The following is a 20,494-nucleotide window of genomic DNA, read 5'->3' as shown; positions in this document are numbered from 1 at the left end:
TGCGCGGGATGTGAATCAAAAACAAAAGGTGCACAGGCATGGGGCGTGGCGATCTGGGGAAAACAATGTACTCCAGATAGTAATGCACGTTCTATGGTCGGGATCTATTTGCAAATGCAGCACACGTGAGAAGTTAATGTCGACATTGCCCTGACTCGAGGATCGAGGCTCGGTCCGTCGTCTTCCGCTCGGGTTAGGCACTATTCCCTCCAGGTTAGGCGTGAAGCACCGCGAGGTGCAGCATTCGGAGCTGATAAATCAGCGACCAGTGGCAATAGCAAATGATTAGAATACTGAGACATGCTTTTTGGTACGGTGACTATCGCGTGCCCGGGACTGCGGCTGTGACAATTGTGGCTTAGCGCACAAAGCGCTCGCTTAGCGAATCTCGCCTGCTTAGAAATTCAAGTGGGTGACCTCAAAACCTCTTGCGCCCCCGACGACGACGACACCACCCACCCCGCCAACACCACAGTACAACCCTCGACAATCCGTCAAAATGGCCCGTCGTCCCGCGAGATGCTACCGCTACTGCAAGAACAAGGTCCGTTGAGCCTGCCCACCACGACCGATCGACCGCCCATACTTGCTATATCCTCGGCGAATGTGAGCTGACTTGCGCCTCTACAGCCGTACCCTAAGTCGCGCTTCAACCGTGGTGTCCCTGACCCTAAGATTCGTATCTTCGACCTTGGCCGTAAGCGCGCGAACGTGGACGAGTTTCCTGTCAGTTTAAACACGATATTTTGAAATGGCATTTTTGCCAGGAAACGCTTGACTAACAAGATTTCAAGACTTGCATCCATCTCGTCTCCAACGAGTATGAGCAGCTGAGCTCTGAGGCCCTCGAGGCCGCCCGTATTTGCGCCAACAAGTACATGGTCAAGACCGGTGGCAAGGAATCCTTCCACCTTCGTGTCCGCGCTCACCCCTACCACGTCATCCGTATCAACAAGATGTTGTCGTGCGCTGGTGCCGATCGTCTCCAGACCGGTATGCGTGGTGCCTTCGGCAAGCCCAACGGTACCGTTGCCCGTGTCAACATTGGCCAGATCCTCCTGTCCATCCGCACCAAGGACAACAGTGCGTTTCCCATATGAAAATTCGCGAAAATCCATGCTGACCAGATTCTCCAGACCGCGCCACCGCCATCGAGGCTCTCCGCCGCTCCCAGTACAAGTTCCCTGGTCGCCAGAAGATCATCGTCTCCAAGAACTGGGGCTTCACTCCCCTCCGCCGCGACGAGTACATTGCCAAGCGCCAGGCCGGTGAGGTCAAGGTCGACGGTGCCTACGTCCAGTTCCTCAGCAAGCACGGCAAGATCGCCGATAACATGCGCCGCTTCCCCACCGCCTTCCAGCAGGAGGCTTAAATGTTCAAGTGAACGTTGGACGAAAAGGAAAAGGGGATACTTTCATGGGCTCTGGGCGTTTAAATCTGGTCTTTCTTCCGGCTCTGGTGGTCTGCTAGTGCAACAGGCCGTACTGTAGAGCAAGAAATCTGAGGCATGAAACTTTCCCCGACCGCCCAATGTTGAAGTGAACGAGCATGATCGTATCACGTTTGAATTCCACAGCGTGAGGGCTGCTGCTGTGCATGTGAAGAGTGATTTGCACAATATATGCTTTCAAAGCAGTGATACCTACGTCATTTCATGTAACATCGGGATTTAGACCGTTAAGTCCAGGGCACTCAAAAGACAGCTGAGCATTGCCATAACCGGTAGCTTTGGCACGAAATAATCCTTGCCGGCAGCACTAGCAAGCCTTACCATGACACTGTTAACACTTATTTGAATTGACCAAGCCTTCTCATACTCCAAGTGTAGCTTTTGCTTTCAAGCATTCTTATCCTTCGGCTTGTCTGTGTATGAAGTAGACAAAGTAGACATCAAAGACCGGTACTACCATGTGCAAAGTAGAGCACGATTACACAGAGTTAGCTTGAAATCAACTAAGAGGCGAACACCATCGTTAGCCTTCGGGGTTAAAGAGCCGATATTTGACACTCTCAATCGTCCGCTTACAAATATCCTCGGAGGCTGGTCAAAAAGAACGGGGATGAGTGATAATGATGTAAGTATTCAGCACTCAACGATCTCTCTTCGCAATTTTGAGAAGCGTCACTACGTAACAGAACGACCGGTCAGTCACAACTAGCTCCTTGTTTAGCAATTAAGCAGCGTATACACCGCCATTTCCCCTTGGATGATCCTGGGAGCGCTTAGAAAGACGTATGCGTTAATTTAAGAAGGTAAGTTTAAGTCAATTAATACTCATGTTAGTTTTTTTTTTTCAAACAAAGTTTACAGACCAAACCCTCCCACTAAGACTAAAAAGAACGCTTTTTTCATCAAGTTGTACAGAGGGGTGCTGCAGCCGATAGCTAGCGTAAAGAATAGCAGGGCTCTAGAACAGAGCGTAACTATGGCCCAGCTCTACCTTAGAAAAGTAACATATATGGGTAGTTGAAACTATCGTCCGGACGAGAATGTCCAATTAAAAATTCTACATACACGTCCGGACGATAGTTTTAACTACCCATGACATGAGCAAAAAAAAAGAAAAACAAGTCCACGCCAGCCATCCGCTGCGAGAGGGGACTGTAAGCTAGGAAGGAGAAAGACAGCCCAATATTATTTCCGTTCCCCGCAAAGGCTGTTGGAGATGCAAAGCATTTGATAAGCAGACTAAAGCAGAACATTGTAGTGCAAATACCGTCTCTTAAAAATGACCTTGATGGGACAGTCTATGAATTTAAACAAAGGCTCTACCGGCCGCTCGAATCTCTAACATCCACAAATTATCTTGCTCAAAAGTGCGATGTTTCCTAACTCCCAGTGAGTCTTGCAGTACTTCTCAAGATCCCAGTCAGCCGTGTCCGCTTGCCTGAAGTGATGTAAGAATGCGTGAACTCGTACAAAGTACATGATACAACCGAGAGCATTAAAATCTTCGTCACTGAACTAATATCCAGGAAGTATCTGAAGCGAGAACGCACAATTGCGGCACATGCAAGGACACCACACGAGACTGCCATGGGAGACTCGCCGGAGATTGAGCACAATTCCACCGTGAGTTCTGCAAGGATTCAAACACTGCAGATACGTAGAGTGGCAACGAAGAAAATAACTTAATACATTCCGTCTCCAGAAGGAACCACACTATCTTCATGTTCAAAACCCCCCCTTCATTCCCGTCAAGCAAAAAAGCAATTACTGATTGGCGTAGAGCCTTTGGTATAATCCCCCGGACCCATAAACAAAGAGGTAAAAGAGAAAAAACGCCTCCACCATCCCAGTTTTGAGAAGCCCTAGCAGGATAAAAAACAAGGAGTGGTATGATACCAAAGCCAGAAGAGGAGGGGGAGAGAGAAGAAAAAAAAATGTTCAAAGGAAAAGTTGTTGTCGTTCAAAAACGTAACTGAAGAAGCTCATCAAAGGGAATAATCTCTTCATCCGTTCTCCATCTCATAGTGCATTAGGAACCCCCCAACCGCATCCGGCATCAGAATCGTTAATTTTTTTTTGTTTATTCTTTTTTCATTCTTTTCATCGCTTTACCGGACGACACCGTTCTCCGTCTTGCCCGGCGGCGGGCCGGCAGGCGGCTCGTACAGGCTGTCTCCAGCGCGCGAGCTGTCGTGCGTGTAGGCGGGCTGGGGTGCCTGCGGGTAGGGCGAGCTCGCCTCGTAGCCGCCGGCATGGGATGGCGGCTGGTTGGCGTAGTAGCCACCGGCGGGCGGCGGCGAGTACGGAGGAGCGGGCGGGGCGCCGCCTTGTTGCTGCGGGTAGTAGTAGGGCGCGGCCGTCTGGTAGGGAGCTTGCTGCGGCTGGCCGTTGGCGCCGGGACCGTAGTATTGAGGTTCGCCGTGGCCGTTGCGCGTCGCCCAGCCGGTGCCCCACATGGGTTGGCGGCCGGCACGGCGGCGGCGGCGTGCGGTGATGCAGGAGCAGAACTGTGTCGAGAGAAGGTTAGTAATTGAAAAAGGAAAAAGCGTTAACGAGAGGGTAGCTAGGGAGGTACTTACGACGAAGAGGAGGAAGGCGAGGACGACGATGATGACGAGGACTACCCAGCGGACCCAGTCGTTCCAGGGCGAGCGGGTGCAGTACTGGTAGCCGTTGTCGCCGCGCCAGCAGCTGGAGGTTCGTGTTAGCTTTGGAGGTACACGATTGGGTGTGCGCGCATCTGGGGATTGTGGGGAAGCCGTGGACTGACGTCTGCGGCGAGCGGGGGCGGGCGGACTTACTCTCGCTTCAATAGGACGGGCATTTTGGCACGAAGTCGATGCGCAGAGGATCGCGACGGGTGCGGGCGAAGTGTTGTTGGGCGTGAGCGAGCAGGAGCGGTTGTCGAGAGGCTTTTAGGGCGCGGGCGGGAATGCTAGGAATCGGGGCCAAGCCTTGTTGAGGCAGAGCGAGGTTTGCAAACGGGGCGTGTGAGCAGCAGGCGTCGTCAGTCTATGTAAGTACCCGTGCCTCGCGGAAGACCAAGCCTGCATGACGCACGGGGAGGCGCAGCCGCCGCTTGGCCCCGGCTGCGCGGCAACTAGGAACCCTCTGCCGCTACGCGCCCAGCTCGCGACATCTGCTCTGCGCTGACGCGCCTGCCTGTCGGACCCTTCATGAACGTTCTCGTGGAATACGCGGACTCGACCTTGGGCGTTCCGGTCGCCGCGATGCTTTGACCCTCAGGCGCCCGGTAGGAGCCGGATAGCACGGCGGTGGCCAAGCGTGGCTGAGTTGTCCCTTGGGCACGCGTCGCAAGACTATGAGGTTCCAGACGTCACGTTTTGCTTACCACCGGCCGAGCATACGAGTGGCGCGACCGCAGGAGGTATTTGCGATTGTCGGTGATCAGCCACCGCTTTGTTTGATCCTCGGTCCACCTTTGTGGAGGCCCCATAAGCTAGTAGCAAACGCTAGGGTGCCTGACGCTCCCGAGCTGAAATCAGGCAGCTTTTATCCCTCACCTCAGAACTGCGCATTCTGCGCCTCGCTCTTATTTCAAATAATTCTTCCAGACAACAAAGACGGCTTACATTTTTATTTACGTCTACCTTGTATTCTCTTCTTCCGCCTTGGCTGGTCTCCTTTGACCCAGCTGCACAATCGTGCCCATCCGCACCCATTTGGGCGGCGCTACAAACTGCTCCAGACCCGTCTTGTCGTTCATGATGCCCTCATCGTTCAACTGGCGCGCCACGTCCCGCGCTGCGCGGATGCAGTCGTTGACGCCGACGCCCGTGTAAGAGTTACCCACCGCGCGCACCCTGCCGCCGAACGCGCGCTTGAGCGCGTAGTGAGCATCCTTCATGCGCTGCTCATGGCCCACCTTGTACTGCGGGATTGCGTCCCGGTGCAGGCGGGCGTTCGTCGCCGTTGGCTCAGCCATGATGCCCAGGTGCCGCGCCAGCACAGTACGTGCCATCTCTACGCCCTCCGCGGGGCTGTACATGTCCTCTGCCGCCCACCCGTCCCACCAGTGACCGCCGAGCATCACCGTGACCTTCGTTCCGTCTGCCGTGTCCTGCCCTGCTATCGCGTCCGAGTCGAAGATGACGCCCAGGGCACGCTCGGGGTTCTGCTCGAAGGGTATGCTGCGGGGAAGCAGGTAGCCAAAGCCAGAGGCAGGGAGGACCGTCCTGTCAGGGAAGTAAAGGTTCACCACCATGACCGTGACCGAAGAAATATTAGATAGAGGCGAGAAGTTGGTAGGGCTGGCGGTCGTCTGGCCAGCCGTTGCAATCTTTGCCAGAGCTTTGGCAGGCAAGGCCGATATGACCAGATCGCTTATTTGAGGAGACGAGTCGGTTTGGCTATGGATCTGCACCGAGGAGCGTCAGGAGCGGGTATTCGGACTCTTGCAAACCAACTCACCTTGATCTTTCCCGTCTCCTCGTCTTTTTCTAACTTAGTGACCTCGGTCGCCGTCTTGAACTTGACATTTTCCTTGGCTGACAAATTGTCATGTAATCTATTCACAAGCGTTTGGATTCCATTTCTGAAAGAAAAGACGCTGGCGCCGCGAAGCTTTTGCAGAAAGTCGCGCTCGAGCGCCGGTTCGTCCTGGAAGCTCTTGATAAAATCGGCTTCCCGCTGCGTGATGGGGACGGTGCCGGAACTGTCCTGCTGCACCATGTAAAGCCCTTTCAGGATGCTTCCATATTCGCCTTCCAGGTACCACTGGAAAGGCATTATGCTCTTGGCGCTCAACTGGTAGATATCGCCAGCGTAGATGCCGTGCATGACCGCCGAGACCAGGTTGTCTGCGACCTGGCGCGAGCCCAGCCGACGCTCGAGGAACGATCCCAAGCTCTCGTCGGTGACGTCGTCGTCGCGTCCTGGACGGAAAACTTCGCCCAGGAAGGACGATGAGGCGCCGGCCAAGGCTGGCTCGAAGAGTAAGGTCGAGGCCAACTCGAAAAAACCCATTCCCGGGCCGGGCATCTTTACGAGATGGTCCGGGTAGTATACATAGCGGTTCCTAGCGGCGGGCGACGTCTTCGACGTGTAGACGACTTCATCGATGAGGCCGAGGTCTTGGACCTGCGAGTTTGCCAGCGCGTTAGCAGGGGACGGTCATACGTCGCACCACACGGCACGGCAACGGGCGGCTCACCAGGTGCGTGGTCACCAGCGAGCTGTTGGCCTGGCGAATGGTGCGCGGGCCCTGCTCGAACAGCACGCTGCCGCCGGGAACATCGACACGCTGGGACTGCAGCCAGCCGCCTAGCCGCGGGCTCGCCTCGTACACTGTAATGTTGACATTGCGCAGCGTCTTCGTCAGGTAGTGCGCGCTGGCGAGTCCGGTGATGCCGCCGCCGAGGATGGCGATGTTCTGCCGCTCTCCGACCGAGTCGAGGCGGCGCGAGTAGAGGCGACGCTGCGGGCTACACGATGCACTGGCGGGGCGCACGGCGGGGCTCAATGGGGCGCGTAGAGCGTGGATGCGACGTGGGAGCGCATGGCTTCGGAATTGCATTGCTCTGGAAGCAGCAGCCGTGGAGTGGAGTGGGAGGAGCTGCTCTTGCGAGCGAGTCCGTGGGAAGTTTGATGGTGTTGGACCCTGCCGACGCCGAAAGTAGTGACGTGATGGTCGGACGAGTTACCAATTATCTTCGAACGATTCTTTGCTCGACACGCAGACGATTTGCCTTCAATTACCGTCTCATACTCCTCATGCAGGGCGGTCAAGTTTCGAAGCTTCGTGATTCGGCAATGGCGCCCAGGAACGGGTAGTATCGTCATCACATATCTGGTATGAGGGGCTCGCCCAGTAATCCGCCGCCGTGATGCCCGCGCGACATCTCGACTGACCTCGCGTTTCCGCAATGGCCTCGCAATCACGTTCAGAATCGGACAGTCGTATGAACCAGGACCGGAGAAGCACCCCTGTCCGCAAGAAAAGTGATCTTATTTTTACAGATAATGATCCGACCGCATTTCTGAAAAGCAGCTGCCTGCCGCCAGTCCCAGCCATTACCCAAAAAACGCCGTTTAGCAATCGTAGTGCTCTATGCACCCACAGCGGTATCTCCTGAACTCAATCATCACCATCAAGCCCAAAACCTCGAGTCGTTTTGCCATGATCTCGTCGCTGCGGCCATGCTCTCCATCACGTTCCCTTTTAAATGGCCGTCGAACCAATCCAATCCACTCATCAAAAGAAATCCTCCTCCAATTTTGGCCGCCTTACGTCACAACATCAACATCCTGGCTCTGAGTCTCTTGCGCTTCGCCCATTTCCTCCGACTTCCCAGGGAGGATGAGCTCCTCCTCCAGATTCTCGTCGACGAATTTCCTCTCGCTAACGTGCTCCTTGCCGGATCCGTTGGCTGCCCTCTGGCCCTCTTCGTGCTTGTAAGGGCAGTGAGGGTTCTTGCACGGGTTGAACTTGCACTTGGTCTCCAGGTGGGTGAACTTGCACTCCGGGTTCTTGCAGTTGTCACCGAAACGGCAAGGAGGCGGCGGGTGCTGGAACGCGCAGTGGGGGTTCTTGCAGTTGACGCCGAAACGGCATGGCACCTCCGACTGGAAAGCCGTCTTCTTCGCTGGAGAGTGGTGCTTCGCTGTGCACTTGTGGTTCTTGCAGCTGACGTCGTAGGAGCACTCGTCGCTGAGGTCCACGGTGATTCCAGGGTTGCCGGCTGGCGTTTGGTGCGCGAAGGGGCATTCCGGGTTCTTGCAGTAGGTGTTGAACTTGCACATCGTGTCCCACGGCGCCTTGGCCTCGGACTTGTTCTCCACGTCCATGGAATCGGCTCCTTCGCCATTCGCAGCCGATTGATCGCCGTCACCCATCTCCATGTCGTGCGGTTGTTGTCTCTTGCTCTGCTGGGGCCGGTTATTCCTGCGTCCCGAGTTGTCCACGCGGTCGAACAGCGACTTTCCATTGCCGCGCTGGTTCTTCTGGAAGGCCGGGTTGATGAAGGGTTGTTGGGGCTGGGAATATCCTGCCGACGCGAGCATCTGGCTCATCTGGGCCATCTGTGCCGACATGTTCTCGTACATCTTGAAGGCGTCCATCATCTGGTTCGGGTTTCCTGGCATGCCCATGTTGCCAGCACCCGGCATGCCCATTCCGTTGTGCTGCTGCATGCCGTTCAGGCCGTTCATGATGGCCATGCTACGGTTCTGCTGGTGCCGGGGTCCCTTGGGCGGTTCACGGCCACCGTGCGCGTTGACACGGCCGACGCCTCCACCACCTCTTACACGGTGTAGAGGGGCATCACTCGAGCGATCCATGGCCTTGTTGAGGTGGCCGAGCATGCGCTTCTCGCGGTTATTCGGATGTCCGCCGTTGCGCATGGCCTTGGGGCCGGTGGGTCTAAGTAAGAGGGTTAGCACTACATGGAGTCGGGGTGCGGGTGACTACGAACATTGAGGACTGGGAAGCATCGCCCATTTCAGCATCCATGCCCATCATTTCCGTCGATCCTTGGAGGTCTGCCGCTTGCGCTGGTAGAGCCTGGCCGGCGCCTTGCGCGGATCCAACGCCATTGATTTGGGCGTTCAGCGTGTCGACCTGCTCGAAAAGCCATCGCGAAAAGTCCCTCGGCGCAGGGTCGTCGGGGGACAGGCTCAGAAGGTCGCTGGCGAGCTCGGACGCAATCTGTTCCTGGGTCTTGCCGTTCACCAGCATGAGGATGATGTATTCCGACAGGGCGGTGTCGTCAGAGCCTCCAGTTGACCAACCAACCTCGGCGAGCTTGGGCTGGACGACGCTCTGGATGGCCTCTGCCAGAGGCGTGCCCATCTGCACCTCTGTGGTCATGACGGGCGGCGGGGGGAGTGGTGAGACAAAGACGGTCGAGGACGGCGCGACTAGACTGGGGTGGCGGGCGCGTTTAGAGGCGACGTTCAGGCGTGTGAGGCGGTGGCGGCACGGACAGAGAAGCTTTGTCGCGGTCGCAGGAGGAGAGGAAATTGCGTCTTGTGCAGCGTTGAGGAGGAAACAGCAGCGGCGCGAGGGTGCGGGCGGCGGCGGCGTTGCCTTGAGGTGAGCTTGCGGGCTTGACAGTGCAGCAATGGGCAGGCGCGGCAGACAAAGCTGCGCCTGGGGCAGGACGACGGGGGCTTGGCACGCGCTAGCGTGGATTACATAAGCGGCTTCGCGTTTCCTCCAGCCTTTCGATTCCTGTCCGACCGCCTCACCACCCTCGACCTCCAAACTCCCGGTACCCCCGACGCCACATCCACTGCATCTTCGCGCACCGCTGTATTCAACCGCCCTCCAGCTTGCTCACGATGTCTGGCCGCGGCGGCACCACCCTCTACGTCACTGGCTTCGGCCACGGCACGCGCGCCCGCGACCTTGCCTACGAATTCGAACGGTACGTCCACCACGATCCGTGAACCCGACCGGTCATCGTCGCCCGCCTCTCGAGCGCACCGGTTCCTCGACTTCAGCATCCTTCCTCCCGCATGCCCCCCTACGAATCGAGTCGATCGAGCGATCCTACCCCGTGCCCTCCTGTAGATAGCCCTCGCTCTACCCCCGGCGCCGTCGGACCATCGACCTCGTTCTGCTTTTCGTCCCTCCGCGACACGACAAAGAATAGCCAGTCTAACATCCACCCGAAGGTATGGTCGTCTTGTTCGCTGTGACATTCCTGCTCCGCGCTCGGCCTCCAGCCGTCTGTAAGTCTTCCTCCGAAAAGCTCCCAGGGATGTACCTGGCTCGACACTAATAACGTCATAGCTTCGCATTCGTTGAGTATGAGTCTCGCCGTGATGCTGATGATGCCTATCACGAGATGCACAACAAGCGCATCGGTCGCGATGACCTCCTGAAGATCGAGGTACGTGCCGCTGCTTCCTCTCACCTGCATTGAGCACCGCTGACGGAGCTGTAGTGGGCCCGCACCCCTCCGTCCGCTTCGTGGCGCTTCGACTCCGGTCGTGACCGCCCCCGCAGGCGCGACGCCTCCCCCCGCCGTGGCCGCAGCGTCACTCCTCCCCGTCGCAGCCGTGGCGACTACTCGCCCCGGAAGGATGACCGTCGTGAACGCGACTACGACCGCCGCGACCGTGACCGTTCCCGCAGCCCCGACGACCGTGACAGGGACATGAAGGATATCCGTGACCGTGAGGAGGAGGACCGTGACCGTGAGCGGGACCGTGAGAACGGCACCAACGGCGGCGACAAGCGTAAGGCATCTGATGACTCGGGGAAGGCACCGACTAACGCATGCACAGGCGAGGAAACGCCTCCCCCTCCTGCTCATGATGATCTCGACACTGCCGAATAGACAAACCAAACGTCGGCTATACCCCGGTAACTAACTTTTGGCAATTTTCATGGGTGGGTTGAAAAGTTCTGCCTGATAATGTTTTCAGGCCTCCTTTGCGGAAACTGCGGCCGTTGGCTTTTCCTTATCACAACATGCGGCGTCTCCTCAAAATTGATGCACCTTAGTTTCGATCGAGCGGTACGGTACGGAATATACGGTTCACCGACTGTCCTCAGCGGAATCGCCCTCGGCGGACGACCCGATTTTCTTTTTGCCTGCTTGAAATACACTCAGCACCCCGGCCCCACCCGATGCGAGTTGACCGATCCTCTTCCTCGTTGGCGATAACTGCTAGTAACTACAGAGTGATATCGAGAATTTCCGTGTCATGACGTCGGTGCCCAAAATGGATGTGATCACTCATGATTATACAGGTTCGGCTTTGCGATCCTGAGACTTGGCCACAGAAGCCATTGAGGCTTGCGCACCGGCCCGGAGACATTTAGTTCACGGGCTCCGGCCTTTGTGAGCTGAGTGCTTCGGCCGTAGATGCAACAAATGCCCTCCAGTGGTTTCAACGGCCAGGTCCCCGTTTAATCCCGTGTCTGCGTATTCGGAACCCCCAAGAAAACATCGATTCGATTCAGCCCCGCGTGACCGCCAATTTCCTTACCGTTCGACACGCCTTTTACCCGACATGCACCTCCCCGCAGTTCCCGTTCCTACGCCCCGTCCACCGCCATTCGAATCTCCGAGAATCTCACCTCATCACCCTACGCCACTTTCAAATCCGTCCTACGAAATTGCGCCCTTCTTGGTCATCAGCTTACGCCGTTCTGTCTCTCTGGTGGGTGGCCTCCTTGTGCGTGCTGACCTCTTGAACAAATCTTAGGCCTCCGGTCTAATACCTTGTTTGATCCCATCGCCGAAAGGTTTTGATGGCCTTCCTAGTCAAGTGCATATCCGACTACCACGCTTGACTCGCCCACAAACTCAATCATGCGTTTGATGTTGACTCGCTCAGCGTTTATTTGCGGGCTTCATCCAACACGCAGCCAGCTGTAATCCAGCGCCTTAGCCGAACCCAAGCATGGAGAGCAAAATGTAGGCTCTACCAAGTCACTGAGATCGCGCGGGCGTAATCCTTATGGCGCTGGCTCTTGCCGATGTACGCAAGATGGAACACTGCGGCTGTCTTTGCGCTTAGATTTTGATTTTCCTGGTTCTCCGAAGACCAATGTGCTTCTGTGTATGCGTACGAATATTGTGAGCAGATTCCCCGATTGGGCGAAGACAAAAGAGATGAGACAAAAGAAACAAGACAATACAATGAAAGAAAATATTAAAGTTCCGTACAAAGCCTAGCTCATAGTACTGGTGATGCTTGCCCAGAAAAGGAGATTTGTTTGTCTATTCCGAAACCCCATTGCTGTGCTTCGCTACGATTTGGCTTAGTCTCCACCCTGCTCAATAACCTCCCCTTCTCTCTCGACAGACACAGCCTTTTACCATCTCCACATTGCCAGCAGTCGATCGTAGAAGCTCGTGCTGACCACCTTCCTGCCTCCTCCTCGTCCTCCCTCACCCGGCTGCACGTCGCTCCCGTAGTTCATGCTCTTGTGCTCCTCGAAGGCTGCCAGCACCTCGAACGACCATTCCAGGTCTTCTCCTCCCTCGTCCTGCTGCGACGACGACCCCTTGAGCCGCAGCACCCGCGCGCCGGCGTGCATGCAGCTGGCGAGGATGGTGTACTCGTACGCTCCTTCAGTTTCTTCGGACCTAGTATCAGTAATGTCCTTGAGCCGCCACACGCCGCCGCCGAGGTCGAGCTCGGCGAGCAGTTTGGGGCGGCGCGGGAAGGATGTTGGTGTGGGCGGTAGGGCGAGGAGCCGGATGTGGTCGTCGTAGCTGCCGGTGAGGATGAGGAGGGGGGGCGGCTGGCTTTCTTCGCCGCTGCTGGACGATGGTGTCGTCAGGGGCAGGATGGCCGTCACGCCCGCCTGGTGCGTCTTCCGGTCCTGCCACTGGACCGCGGGCGGCGCGTCGGCGACGGCGGCGAGCAGCTCCTGCGCGGACGAGGCGTGGGGAAGCGGGGCCAGTGACACCAGCGTGCTGTCGTCGCCGCCGGAGAGGAGGCTGCGCCCGTCTGGCGTGAAGGCGACGAACCAGGCTTCGAGGGCGTGGGCGTGCAGGTACGCGGCGGTTGGGGTCGTGTCGCCGTCTTCGAGGACGGGCGTGGAGTCCGCATTGCTGCTGGCGGTTGCGGCGATGGTCGCGGTGTCGCAGAGGTAGATGGAGCCGGACGAGAGGGCGAGGGCGGCGAGGGAGGGGATGGTTGGGTGCCAGGCGAAGAAGGTGATGAGGGAGGTGGTGGGGAAGATTTGGAGGACGGAGAGCGGCGTGATTGACAGAGTAGAAGCGGAGATTTCGTACAGGGCGAGGGAGCCGGTGGAAGTGGCGGCGCCGAGGAGGGGGCCGGATGAGGATGTCGACGCGGGAGCGAAGTGGATGTCGAAGATGGCGAAGGGGGTGGGGAGCGTGTGTTGGAGTGTTCTGCAAATGTCAGGATAGTGTGTTGAGTCACGGTGGTGGTGATTAATGGAAGTGTTGAAGAATGAGTGGTATTAATGAGACTTGATGAAGTGATGGTATGTTGAATAAACTGGATTGAACTTCTTACACTTCTTCTCCCTCGAGTTTGAAGAGCAGAAGGCTCCCTGTCCTTTGCTGCGGCTGTCCGGTAGTCGACTCCGTGGCATCGTGTCCTTCCTCATCCTTCTTTTCAAGATAATAGGTACCGACTACAAAAAGCTCCGGGTGGCCTGGCACAAACTCTATGCAGCTTGGTGGGATGTCCAGAGTTAAAGAGCGCGTGGATTTGATGGAAGCCATGGCTGCAAACTAGACCAAGAAGTTACCTTAGCTCTCCAAAATGTTGCGCTCGTGGGTTTTAGCGTTGTGCTTTGTTGATTACGGAAGGTGGACGATGCGGTTCCTGCTCGCTTCCTCAAATTTGTGCCATTCCCTCATCCAGTTTAGCGGCATCGCTCGCTTGTTGCCTGTAGTGTCTATTGCAACGACACTCCAACATCGCCCAAGCTACTGAAAATCTCCATGATGCCTTACCAATCTTTAACAAGGGGGCATTGAATAAATCATCGTGTAAATGTATTAATGCTTTGCAAGTCAAGAGATATCATACGCAGACTCTCTTCTCATCAGCAAAGTTCCCGGGCACAGAGAGCGATAGTTTGCTAGCTGTAGCATTAAGCAGCTATCAGCAAGACAGAGATAGTCTCTTCGATCAGCAGCTCCGACACCATTAGCGACTCGAGTTGTGACCAGCAGTGGCAGCACTTTCGGCATTGCTAGCGTCGCCAGTACTACGAGACGGTCTTCCCAACAAGGCCATTTGGAAGGTAGCCTCGTTACTCTCTAACGTTCTTGAACAGAACCCATAGAAATCATACCAAGTACAAAGTGCACTCATTGTCCAATTATTTGTATTTCATCGACATGCTCATGGGTTGAATATCATGGAAAAAGCGCCCACATGCCATGAGCAAATGGTTTAAGAGCGGAATGGTCCCAGACTGCGAACAGGGTAAAGTTAATGCCCACCTTGAAAAAAACACCGCTTCAACAATGGTCCCTCAACAAAAAAATTTTTATACAAATAGCCATGAAAGGAGATGATGCTGCATATCCCACCCCACTCCAATTTTATTTTTGATTTTGATGCATCAAAATGTTTACTTCGACTCGGAGCCGCCCTTGGTGACGTTCAGGCCGAGACCACTCGAGTCGAGGTAGACCTTGTTGGCGCTGTTCTGCAGGATGCCAGCGACAGCCCTGGCGTTCTCGAACTCCCTCAGGTCGACGTAGCTGCGCGACTTCTTGATGGCGTCACCGATGAGCTCGGCAGAGCGAGCCTCACCCTGGGCGCGAACGATGGCAGCCTGCTTCTCTTGGCGGGCCTTGTCAACGACGAAAGCCGCGCGCTGAGCCTCCTGCTGGGCGACCTGCTTGGCCTCGACAGCGGCGGTGAATTCGGGCGAGAAGGCGAGGTGCTAGTGCAATTGTTAGGTTCGAACGTGCATAGAAAACAGTTGGGTGCTTACCGTCAACGACACGTCGTCCAGCATGATGTTGAAGCGCGCCGCTCTCCGCACTAGGTTATCTCTCACGAGCCTGCTGACATTCTCACGCTGGGTGATGAGCTGGCTGGCGTTGAACTGGGCAACGACGCTCTTGAGCACCTCGTTCACAATGGAGGGCAGCACGCGCTCGTCGTAGTCGGTGCCCAGAGTGCGGTAGATCTGGGGCAAGGCGTCGACACGGGGTCTCGAAAGCACACGGCAGGTGATGTTGACCATCTGCAGGTCCTTGGTGCCGGTCAAGGAGGCGACGTTGCGCGGCTTAGCGCGCACGTCGTAGGTGATGGGCGTCTCGAACCACGGAATCCGGAAGTGCGTGCCTGCGCAAACAGCCTGTCAGCCTCGTTGTGCAATTGATGGGCTAACTGCGCGTACCTTCGCTGTAAATCTCCTTGCTGACACCCCCTAGCCTGGTATACTTGATCGCGCGGTGACCTCCGTCGACTGGATGCAAGCGTCAGCGTCATGATGCAATGAGTTGGTGGGAAGAGGGCGCACCGTTGAACAGCGAGTTGTTGATGACGACGACAGCACCGCCGAGAGTGAGCAGCAGGCCCATGCCAGCGAAGGCACCCTTGCCGGGGCCGCCGCCAGCGCCGAACCTGCGGCCTTGCTGCTGTGCCTGCACTAGGCGGCGCTGCAGGTTGCGCCACGTCTCTTGCGGGTCGGACATTGCGGAATGGGCGGGTGCAGGCGGAGCACGACGGGTGTGGACGAGTGCGGAGGAGTCGTCGACGACGGCAAAGGGCGGGCGGGGCAGAGGTCGACTGCGGTTGGCAAGCAATGGTGGAGAACGAATGGCGATGGCGGCGATGGAGTTGCTCGACCATGTGGCCCGTGCTCCTCTTGCTCGGAACAAAAAGTGGCCGATCACTGCTGCCTCACGACACCACCTATCGATAAAGCTGCATTATGCGCTACCAATGCCTTGTGCGCTACCGACGTCTTGTGCGCTTATAATCCCAATCCCGCCAGATCCAGCAAGAACTCCGGCAGTTCCAGCAGTCGCCTCCGCACAAACTCGGTGCGTAGCATGTCCTTGAACCGCTGCCTCGATTTCAGGCCAATTACCAACTGCTCCCTCAACCTACTGAACCTCTCCGTCTCGCTGTAAACTTTTTCCACCACGTCCATGATCTTCTCCGGACTCCAGTCATCCCAGTAGAATTCGAGCTCCACCTTGAGGCATCCCGCCACTGCAACGTCAAGGCCCAAAACCCCGTACTTTTCAGCAGCGGCGAACAGGTCGACCAGGAATAGGGAGCCGTACGCCGGAAAGGTGAAGAGCCCCGTCTCGTACATGTAACAGATCAGGGTGGTACAAACGTTGAGGTCTCCAGGCATTGTCGTTTCCGTCGAACCCGGATACTTTTGGAAGTACCTCCTGAAGAAGCGGGATTTGAGCGAGAGAACGTCCTTGTGCACACTCAGCTGTAAATGGCGTCAGTTTCAAGCCAGCCGCCCCATTAGGAAGTGACTTGCTTGTGTTATGTTATCGTAATTAGTGAGAGTGAAATCCGGCGGCGTCTCCATGGAACAACACCTGAGAACTATCAGTGGCTATGAGGCGCTCTGAGAACTTGGCCCTCACTGTTCGAATCTGCGCTTCACGTCACCATATAGCCCCGGGGTCTTCTCTGAAAAGCGCACGCAGTCGAAGACAGATGGCACCTCGATGGTGTGTTGGGAGACAGGTGGCGCCTCGGTGGTGTGTTCGACGCCAGATGGCACCTCGGTGGTGTCTTCGAAGCTCATTTTCGGACTCTGCAATTCCTAAGCGCGTTTGGGGTTGATGATGTAGTTGTACGATATTATTGATTTCGAAAGCTGGAAGAAGAGCTTGAGAATAGCGAAATCAAGTTTGAGAATAGCGAAGTCGAGTTTGAGAATAGCGAAGTCAAGCTTGAGGATAGTGAAGTCAAGCTTGAGGATAGCGAAGTCGAGCAGCGAGAATGATACAGGAAGGTGCCCGCAAAATAGCAGGCGCTGGCTTGCGTGTGGAAGGAAGTGGGCGCCACTACGTGTGCTTGCCAAGCTAAAATCGTGAAGGCGTACTCTTGCCCCAATAAGTAGGTGGGTGTCAGGACCGCATTATGCAATTTCACAAATTAATTATGAGGCCCCAAAGTTCAAACTGTTCAAGCAGGCCGGTGTTGATAAGAGGTTTAGATATTATCTGTGTCCATACAAGCAGTAACGACAGGTCTATATATCAAAAACAAGCATAAATGCCGCAATGATGAGCAGCATAGTTCGTAGCATCATTCGTGAGGGGGAAAAGAAAACCAGCATCCCAATCTACAGCAGCATCGAACCCATATACACAATCGCTTCCGTCTATCTATATACATCACCGCTCTATAAAAAACCACCACCTATACATCTAGTTCTTCGGGATGTTGCAAGTCTGCAGGCACTGCTCCACACCGAGAGCCACGTTGGCCGGGATATTGGCCTTGAAAGACTCGAGGTCCGCGCCGTCCAGCTGCTCGGGGAAGCCGAGCGTGGCCTGGACGATGTCGCCGTTCAGGCCGAAGAAGTTCTGGGCCATCTGGCTGGTGCCGGGGTCCTCGTTGGTGAGGGTTGCGACGAAGGTGGCGTTCTTGCACGTCGGGTTGAACTGGTAGTGGATGGAGCCGATGGGGAAGACGGCGCCGCCCAGCCTGCCCAGCGAGCCGGCCGCCTCGGCGTTGTTGCCGTCGGCGACGAGGCCGTTCTCGACGATGAAGCCGAAGTCGAGCTTCTCGCCGTCGACGAGCGTCAGGAACTCGGTGGCGCGCGGGTGCGTGTGCGGCGTGTTGAGACCGCAAGGTCCCAGGAAGCCGACGGTCGTCGAGATGCCCAGGTCGGTGAGGATGGGGAAGTTGTTGATCTGCGCTGACTTGAGCGCGCCGCCCTTGCCCTTGCCCGGGTCGACGTTGGCCGTGAAGTCGAAGGCGATGACCTTCTGCAGCTCGTCCGGCGGCAGCAGCTCCTGACCTTTGCCGTCCTTAGTGAGAAGGAGCTTGAAGCGGTCGATGGCGCGGGGCGCGTCCTTGAGCTTCTCGATCAGGGCAGTGTTGTCGACCGTCGGGGCAGGGGCCGCGGCGGACGTGGTGGAGGGAGCCCAGCTCGAGGCGTTGGACTCGTAGGGGAGAGCGGAGACACCGGCGGCGAGGGCGGCGATGAGAACTTTGGCGATAGTAGAGGACATTGTTGCTGTACGTCTGGGTTGGTCGCTCTGAATGAGATATGTACGGATGCTGATTTAGAGAAGGACTCAAGGAGACGAGGAAAAAAAATTAAGGAAATGGAGGAAATAGGAAAGGCGCTCGTGTTTGACTGTTCTGACTTTGTTGCTGTGGATGATGGGAAGGACATTTTCTCGGGTCGTACCCGGTAGTTTTATATATCACTTCAACGCATCCACGTAATAATCCTCCGCCCTCGTGGTGTAAGCCACGATGCCCAGCGTTTTCGGATGTCCATGTTCCGAACGGCGCGTGGCAGAGGAGCTAGTGCTATACTCAGATTCGCACTCAAAGTTCTAAGCTTATCCTGAGGGTTGGAAATTGGCAGCGGTCTAGACAAAACGGAGGACATGAGTGGTCAAGCGCGAGCACGAACGGTGGCACAGCTTCTCGGATGCCGGGCAGCGCGTGGCACGCGCCCCGCCACCAACTCTGGTTGACGTGGATGCGGTGCAGGATGGAGTTTGCCGAACAAGTTAGATGGCAGCCACATTCGGATAAGCGGGACCCTTGATCGATGATACATTGTAAGCAGCTCTAGAAATAGCATCGACTCCTCCAAATCCCCCGTTGCCAAGAAAAATGAGATTCGTTACCAGCCAGATGGCGTTGCTAAAAGGACGAAAATCTATGCGCTGTCGTTACGGTCGTGGGAAACATGGAACAAGCCCCTGCAGAAACGCCGTTTGCGCGCCCCACAGTTAAGCGCCCTGGAAAATGCCTGGAAAACGATGCGTTCCTCGGATGCGTAGTTGCCGAGAGTTGGCCGGCGTCGCGATTGGGCGCCAGGCCGTGGCTGTGGTGGAGTGGAGGCGGCTGAGCACTGCGGCGAAACGCAACGTTCGAAACACTCTGAACAAGGCTATGCCACCGAGGGCGGCCCGCTCGAACCTGAATCTAACTCCATGCGATTTTCTTGCAGCACCCAAAACGGGAGGGACTGTAACCCTTCCTGGTCAGGCGCTACGCCGTGCTCTTCCTCGTTGTCTGCTTCGCCGAGGTCTTCGAATATTAGCGACGACCTCTCCCGCCGTCCGCCGTTCAGCTTGCGCCTCAACCGACGCGCCCCGGACCCGGCCTCGTGGGTGCCAAGCCCGTCGAGATCGGCATCGTCGGTGTCGCTGCCAACGATCTGACTGTGCGTGCGCTTGAACGGCCGGGTGCTCCAGCGCCGCTTCTTGCGCTCCCAACGGCGCCGCAACTCTTCGTCCGTGTTGACCGAGTCGTCGTCGCAGTTGAGTTCTTCGAGGCACTCCGAGATGCCCGCGTCATCCCGGTTGCGCCCGGCATCCTCGAACCCGTCGGGGCGGACAACTTCGGCGTCGCTGTCGTATCCTATATCGTCCTCGGTGATCTCCTCGAGATCGAAATCGCCATCTTTGACGGTGACGACAGTCCTGTCCTCCCTCTGAGGCAAGTCGCTCACAAGCGAGTCCGAGTCGTCTCCCGTCGAGTCGTCCTCCATTGCGGACGGGCTCGAGATGTCGGAGGAGTCGGCCGGAGTGTCGTAGCTTTGAGAAAAGAAAAATTTGTAAGTGGAACCCTTTCGTTCGGCGTTTCCCTGCGGCGGCGAAGGCGCCACCGGATGTGGCGAGTCGACGTGCTGTTCGTACGGTGGGGGTGGGTCGTGGAAATGGATGTAATGGGAGGCGGCCAAGTAGGGACAAGGCGTGTTTGGAGGGCTGGTGGGTGGGTTAAGTGGCGCATCGAACACCGGAGGATATCTCGGTCCATCCATAATCTCCCCCGCTGCCACTCGCAACGAGCTCACGGCTGCTCGACGATCTCGGCTCGTTTTGCGCAGCGATATCGTGCTTTACGGTTCGACGACGATCCAGCTAAGCTGCGAGGCCCGGTTGCGATGTTGGCTGGGAATCGCGATAGGATCATTTTTCTCCAAGCGATGGGATGCGGAGTCGACAATGGCAGAGCTGGGAGAAGGGCGCGCCTCATTGACCGACAGGCAATGCGACGGCTCCTCTTATCGGAGGGCTGATGACGCCAGGCAGCAGGAGCGTATTCCTGCCAGGACGGGTCGAACGAGGGGAAGAGGGGGTATGCGCGGGAGCGAACCGGTCAGAACACGCCGGCTCGGATGGGATGAGAAGTGGCGCTGGGGTGTAGCTGACGGCGGGAGAGCAAATTGGCTGCTCTCGGTCGACGGGGCGTCGAGCACTTGCCGACGGGATTCAGGACGAGCTGGCCGGTCGGCAGCCGCTGAGGAACAGGGCTGGACGGGCGGCGACAGGAGGGATTTTGGGTATCACAGGCTGAACGGTGGCTAGATGCAGGCCGTGGTTGGCGTCTGCGCATGCATGACGAAGAGGTCCTGCCCGGAGGCCACGATCAGCACGGCGGGTCGCCCTCGAC

At 56.7% G+C, this 20,494-nt stretch overlaps 10 protein-coding genes across 10 annotated transcripts; 2 read left to right on the top strand and 8 right to left on the bottom strand.

Moving 5' to 3' along the window:
* Nucleotides 1-499: 499 nt before the first annotated feature.
* LTHEOB_2066 (60s ribosomal protein l10) lies at nucleotides 500-1,372 on the top strand (the record flags this gene model as incomplete). The annotated part of the gene is made up of 4 exons (XM_035510837.1): nucleotides 500-544; nucleotides 631-726; nucleotides 795-1,083; nucleotides 1,137-1,372. 4 exons carry the CDS (start codon nucleotides 500-502, stop codon nucleotides 1,370-1,372), a joined length of 666 nt encoding a protein of 221 aa, XP_035365006.1.
* A 2,186-nt stretch (nucleotides 1,373-3,558) lies between these two features.
* Nucleotides 3,559-4,274, bottom strand: LTHEOB_2065 (Chitin synthesis regulation protein; the record flags this gene model as incomplete). Its single annotated transcript, XM_035510836.1, has 3 exons — nucleotides 3,559-3,957; nucleotides 4,030-4,141; nucleotides 4,252-4,274. 3 exons carry the CDS (start codon nucleotides 4,272-4,274, stop codon nucleotides 3,559-3,561), a joined length of 534 nt encoding a protein of 177 aa, XP_035365005.1.
* Nucleotides 4,275-5,057: 783 nt separating this feature from the next.
* LTHEOB_2064 (Amine oxidase) lies at nucleotides 5,058-6,986 on the bottom strand (the record flags this gene model as incomplete). The annotated part of the gene is made up of 3 exons (XM_035510835.1): nucleotides 5,058-5,828; nucleotides 5,882-6,550; nucleotides 6,624-6,986. The coding sequence occupies 3 exons, from the start codon at nucleotides 6,984-6,986 to the stop codon at nucleotides 5,058-5,060; spliced, it is 1,803 nt and encodes a 600-aa protein (XP_035365004.1).
* A 710-nt stretch (nucleotides 6,987-7,696) lies between these two features.
* Nucleotides 7,697-9,278, bottom strand: LTHEOB_2063 (Nuclear polyadenylated RNA-binding protein nab2; the record flags this gene model as incomplete). The annotated part of the gene is made up of 2 exons (XM_035510834.1): nucleotides 7,697-8,831; nucleotides 8,884-9,278. The coding sequence occupies 2 exons, from the start codon at nucleotides 9,276-9,278 to the stop codon at nucleotides 7,697-7,699; spliced, it is 1,530 nt and encodes a 509-aa protein (XP_035365003.1).
* Nucleotides 9,279-9,751: 473 nt separating this feature from the next.
* LTHEOB_2062 (Pre-mRNA splicing factor) lies at nucleotides 9,752-10,755 on the top strand (the record flags this gene model as incomplete). The annotated part of the gene is made up of 5 exons (XM_035510833.1): nucleotides 9,752-9,837; nucleotides 10,088-10,144; nucleotides 10,206-10,305; nucleotides 10,360-10,654; nucleotides 10,703-10,755. The coding sequence occupies 5 exons, from the start codon at nucleotides 9,752-9,754 to the stop codon at nucleotides 10,753-10,755; spliced, it is 591 nt and encodes a 196-aa protein (XP_035365002.1).
* A 1,487-nt stretch (nucleotides 10,756-12,242) lies between these two features.
* Nucleotides 12,243-13,629, bottom strand: LTHEOB_2061 (WD repeat containing protein; the record flags this gene model as incomplete). Its single annotated transcript, XM_035510832.1, has 2 exons — nucleotides 12,243-13,290; nucleotides 13,418-13,629. 2 exons carry the CDS (start codon nucleotides 13,627-13,629, stop codon nucleotides 12,243-12,245), a joined length of 1,260 nt encoding a protein of 419 aa, XP_035365001.1.
* Nucleotides 13,630-14,489: 860 nt separating this feature from the next.
* LTHEOB_2060 (Prohibitin) lies at nucleotides 14,490-15,567 on the bottom strand (the record flags this gene model as incomplete). Its single annotated transcript, XM_035510831.1, has 4 exons — nucleotides 14,490-14,807; nucleotides 14,859-15,214; nucleotides 15,270-15,338; nucleotides 15,393-15,567. 4 exons carry the CDS (start codon nucleotides 15,565-15,567, stop codon nucleotides 14,490-14,492), a joined length of 918 nt encoding a protein of 305 aa, XP_035365000.1.
* A 281-nt stretch (nucleotides 15,568-15,848) lies between these two features.
* LTHEOB_2059 (BTB/POZ domain containing protein) lies at nucleotides 15,849-16,649 on the bottom strand (the record flags this gene model as incomplete). The annotated part of the gene is made up of 2 exons (XM_035510829.1): nucleotides 15,849-16,325; nucleotides 16,545-16,649. 2 exons carry the CDS (start codon nucleotides 16,647-16,649, stop codon nucleotides 15,849-15,851), a joined length of 582 nt encoding a protein of 193 aa, XP_035364999.1.
* Nucleotides 16,650-17,277: 628 nt separating this feature from the next.
* On the bottom strand, nucleotides 17,278-18,087 carry LTHEOB_2058 (Spherulin-1b precursor; the record flags this gene model as incomplete). The annotated part of the gene is made up of 1 exon (XM_035510828.1): nucleotides 17,278-18,087. The coding sequence occupies one exon, from the start codon at nucleotides 18,085-18,087 to the stop codon at nucleotides 17,278-17,280; it is 810 nt and encodes a 269-aa protein (XP_035364998.1).
* An 899-nt stretch (nucleotides 18,088-18,986) lies between these two features.
* LTHEOB_2057 (E3 ubiquitin-protein ligase mgrn1-like) lies at nucleotides 18,987-20,014 on the bottom strand (the record flags this gene model as incomplete). The annotated part of the gene is made up of 2 exons (XM_035510827.1): nucleotides 18,987-19,806; nucleotides 19,896-20,014. 2 exons carry the CDS (start codon nucleotides 20,012-20,014, stop codon nucleotides 18,987-18,989), a joined length of 939 nt encoding a protein of 312 aa, XP_035364997.1.
* Nucleotides 20,015-20,494: the final 480 nt, after the last annotated feature.

This window comes from Lasiodiplodia theobromae (genome assembly GCF_012971845.1).
Source record: "Lasiodiplodia theobromae strain AM2As chromosome Unknown scaffold_5, whole genome shotgun sequence".
Lineage (NCBI taxonomy): Eukaryota > Fungi > Ascomycota > Dothideomycetes > Botryosphaeriales > Botryosphaeriaceae > Lasiodiplodia > Lasiodiplodia theobromae.
The sequence above is the reverse complement of the archived record's forward strand: the minus strand, read 5'-3'. Positions and strand labels throughout refer to the sequence as shown.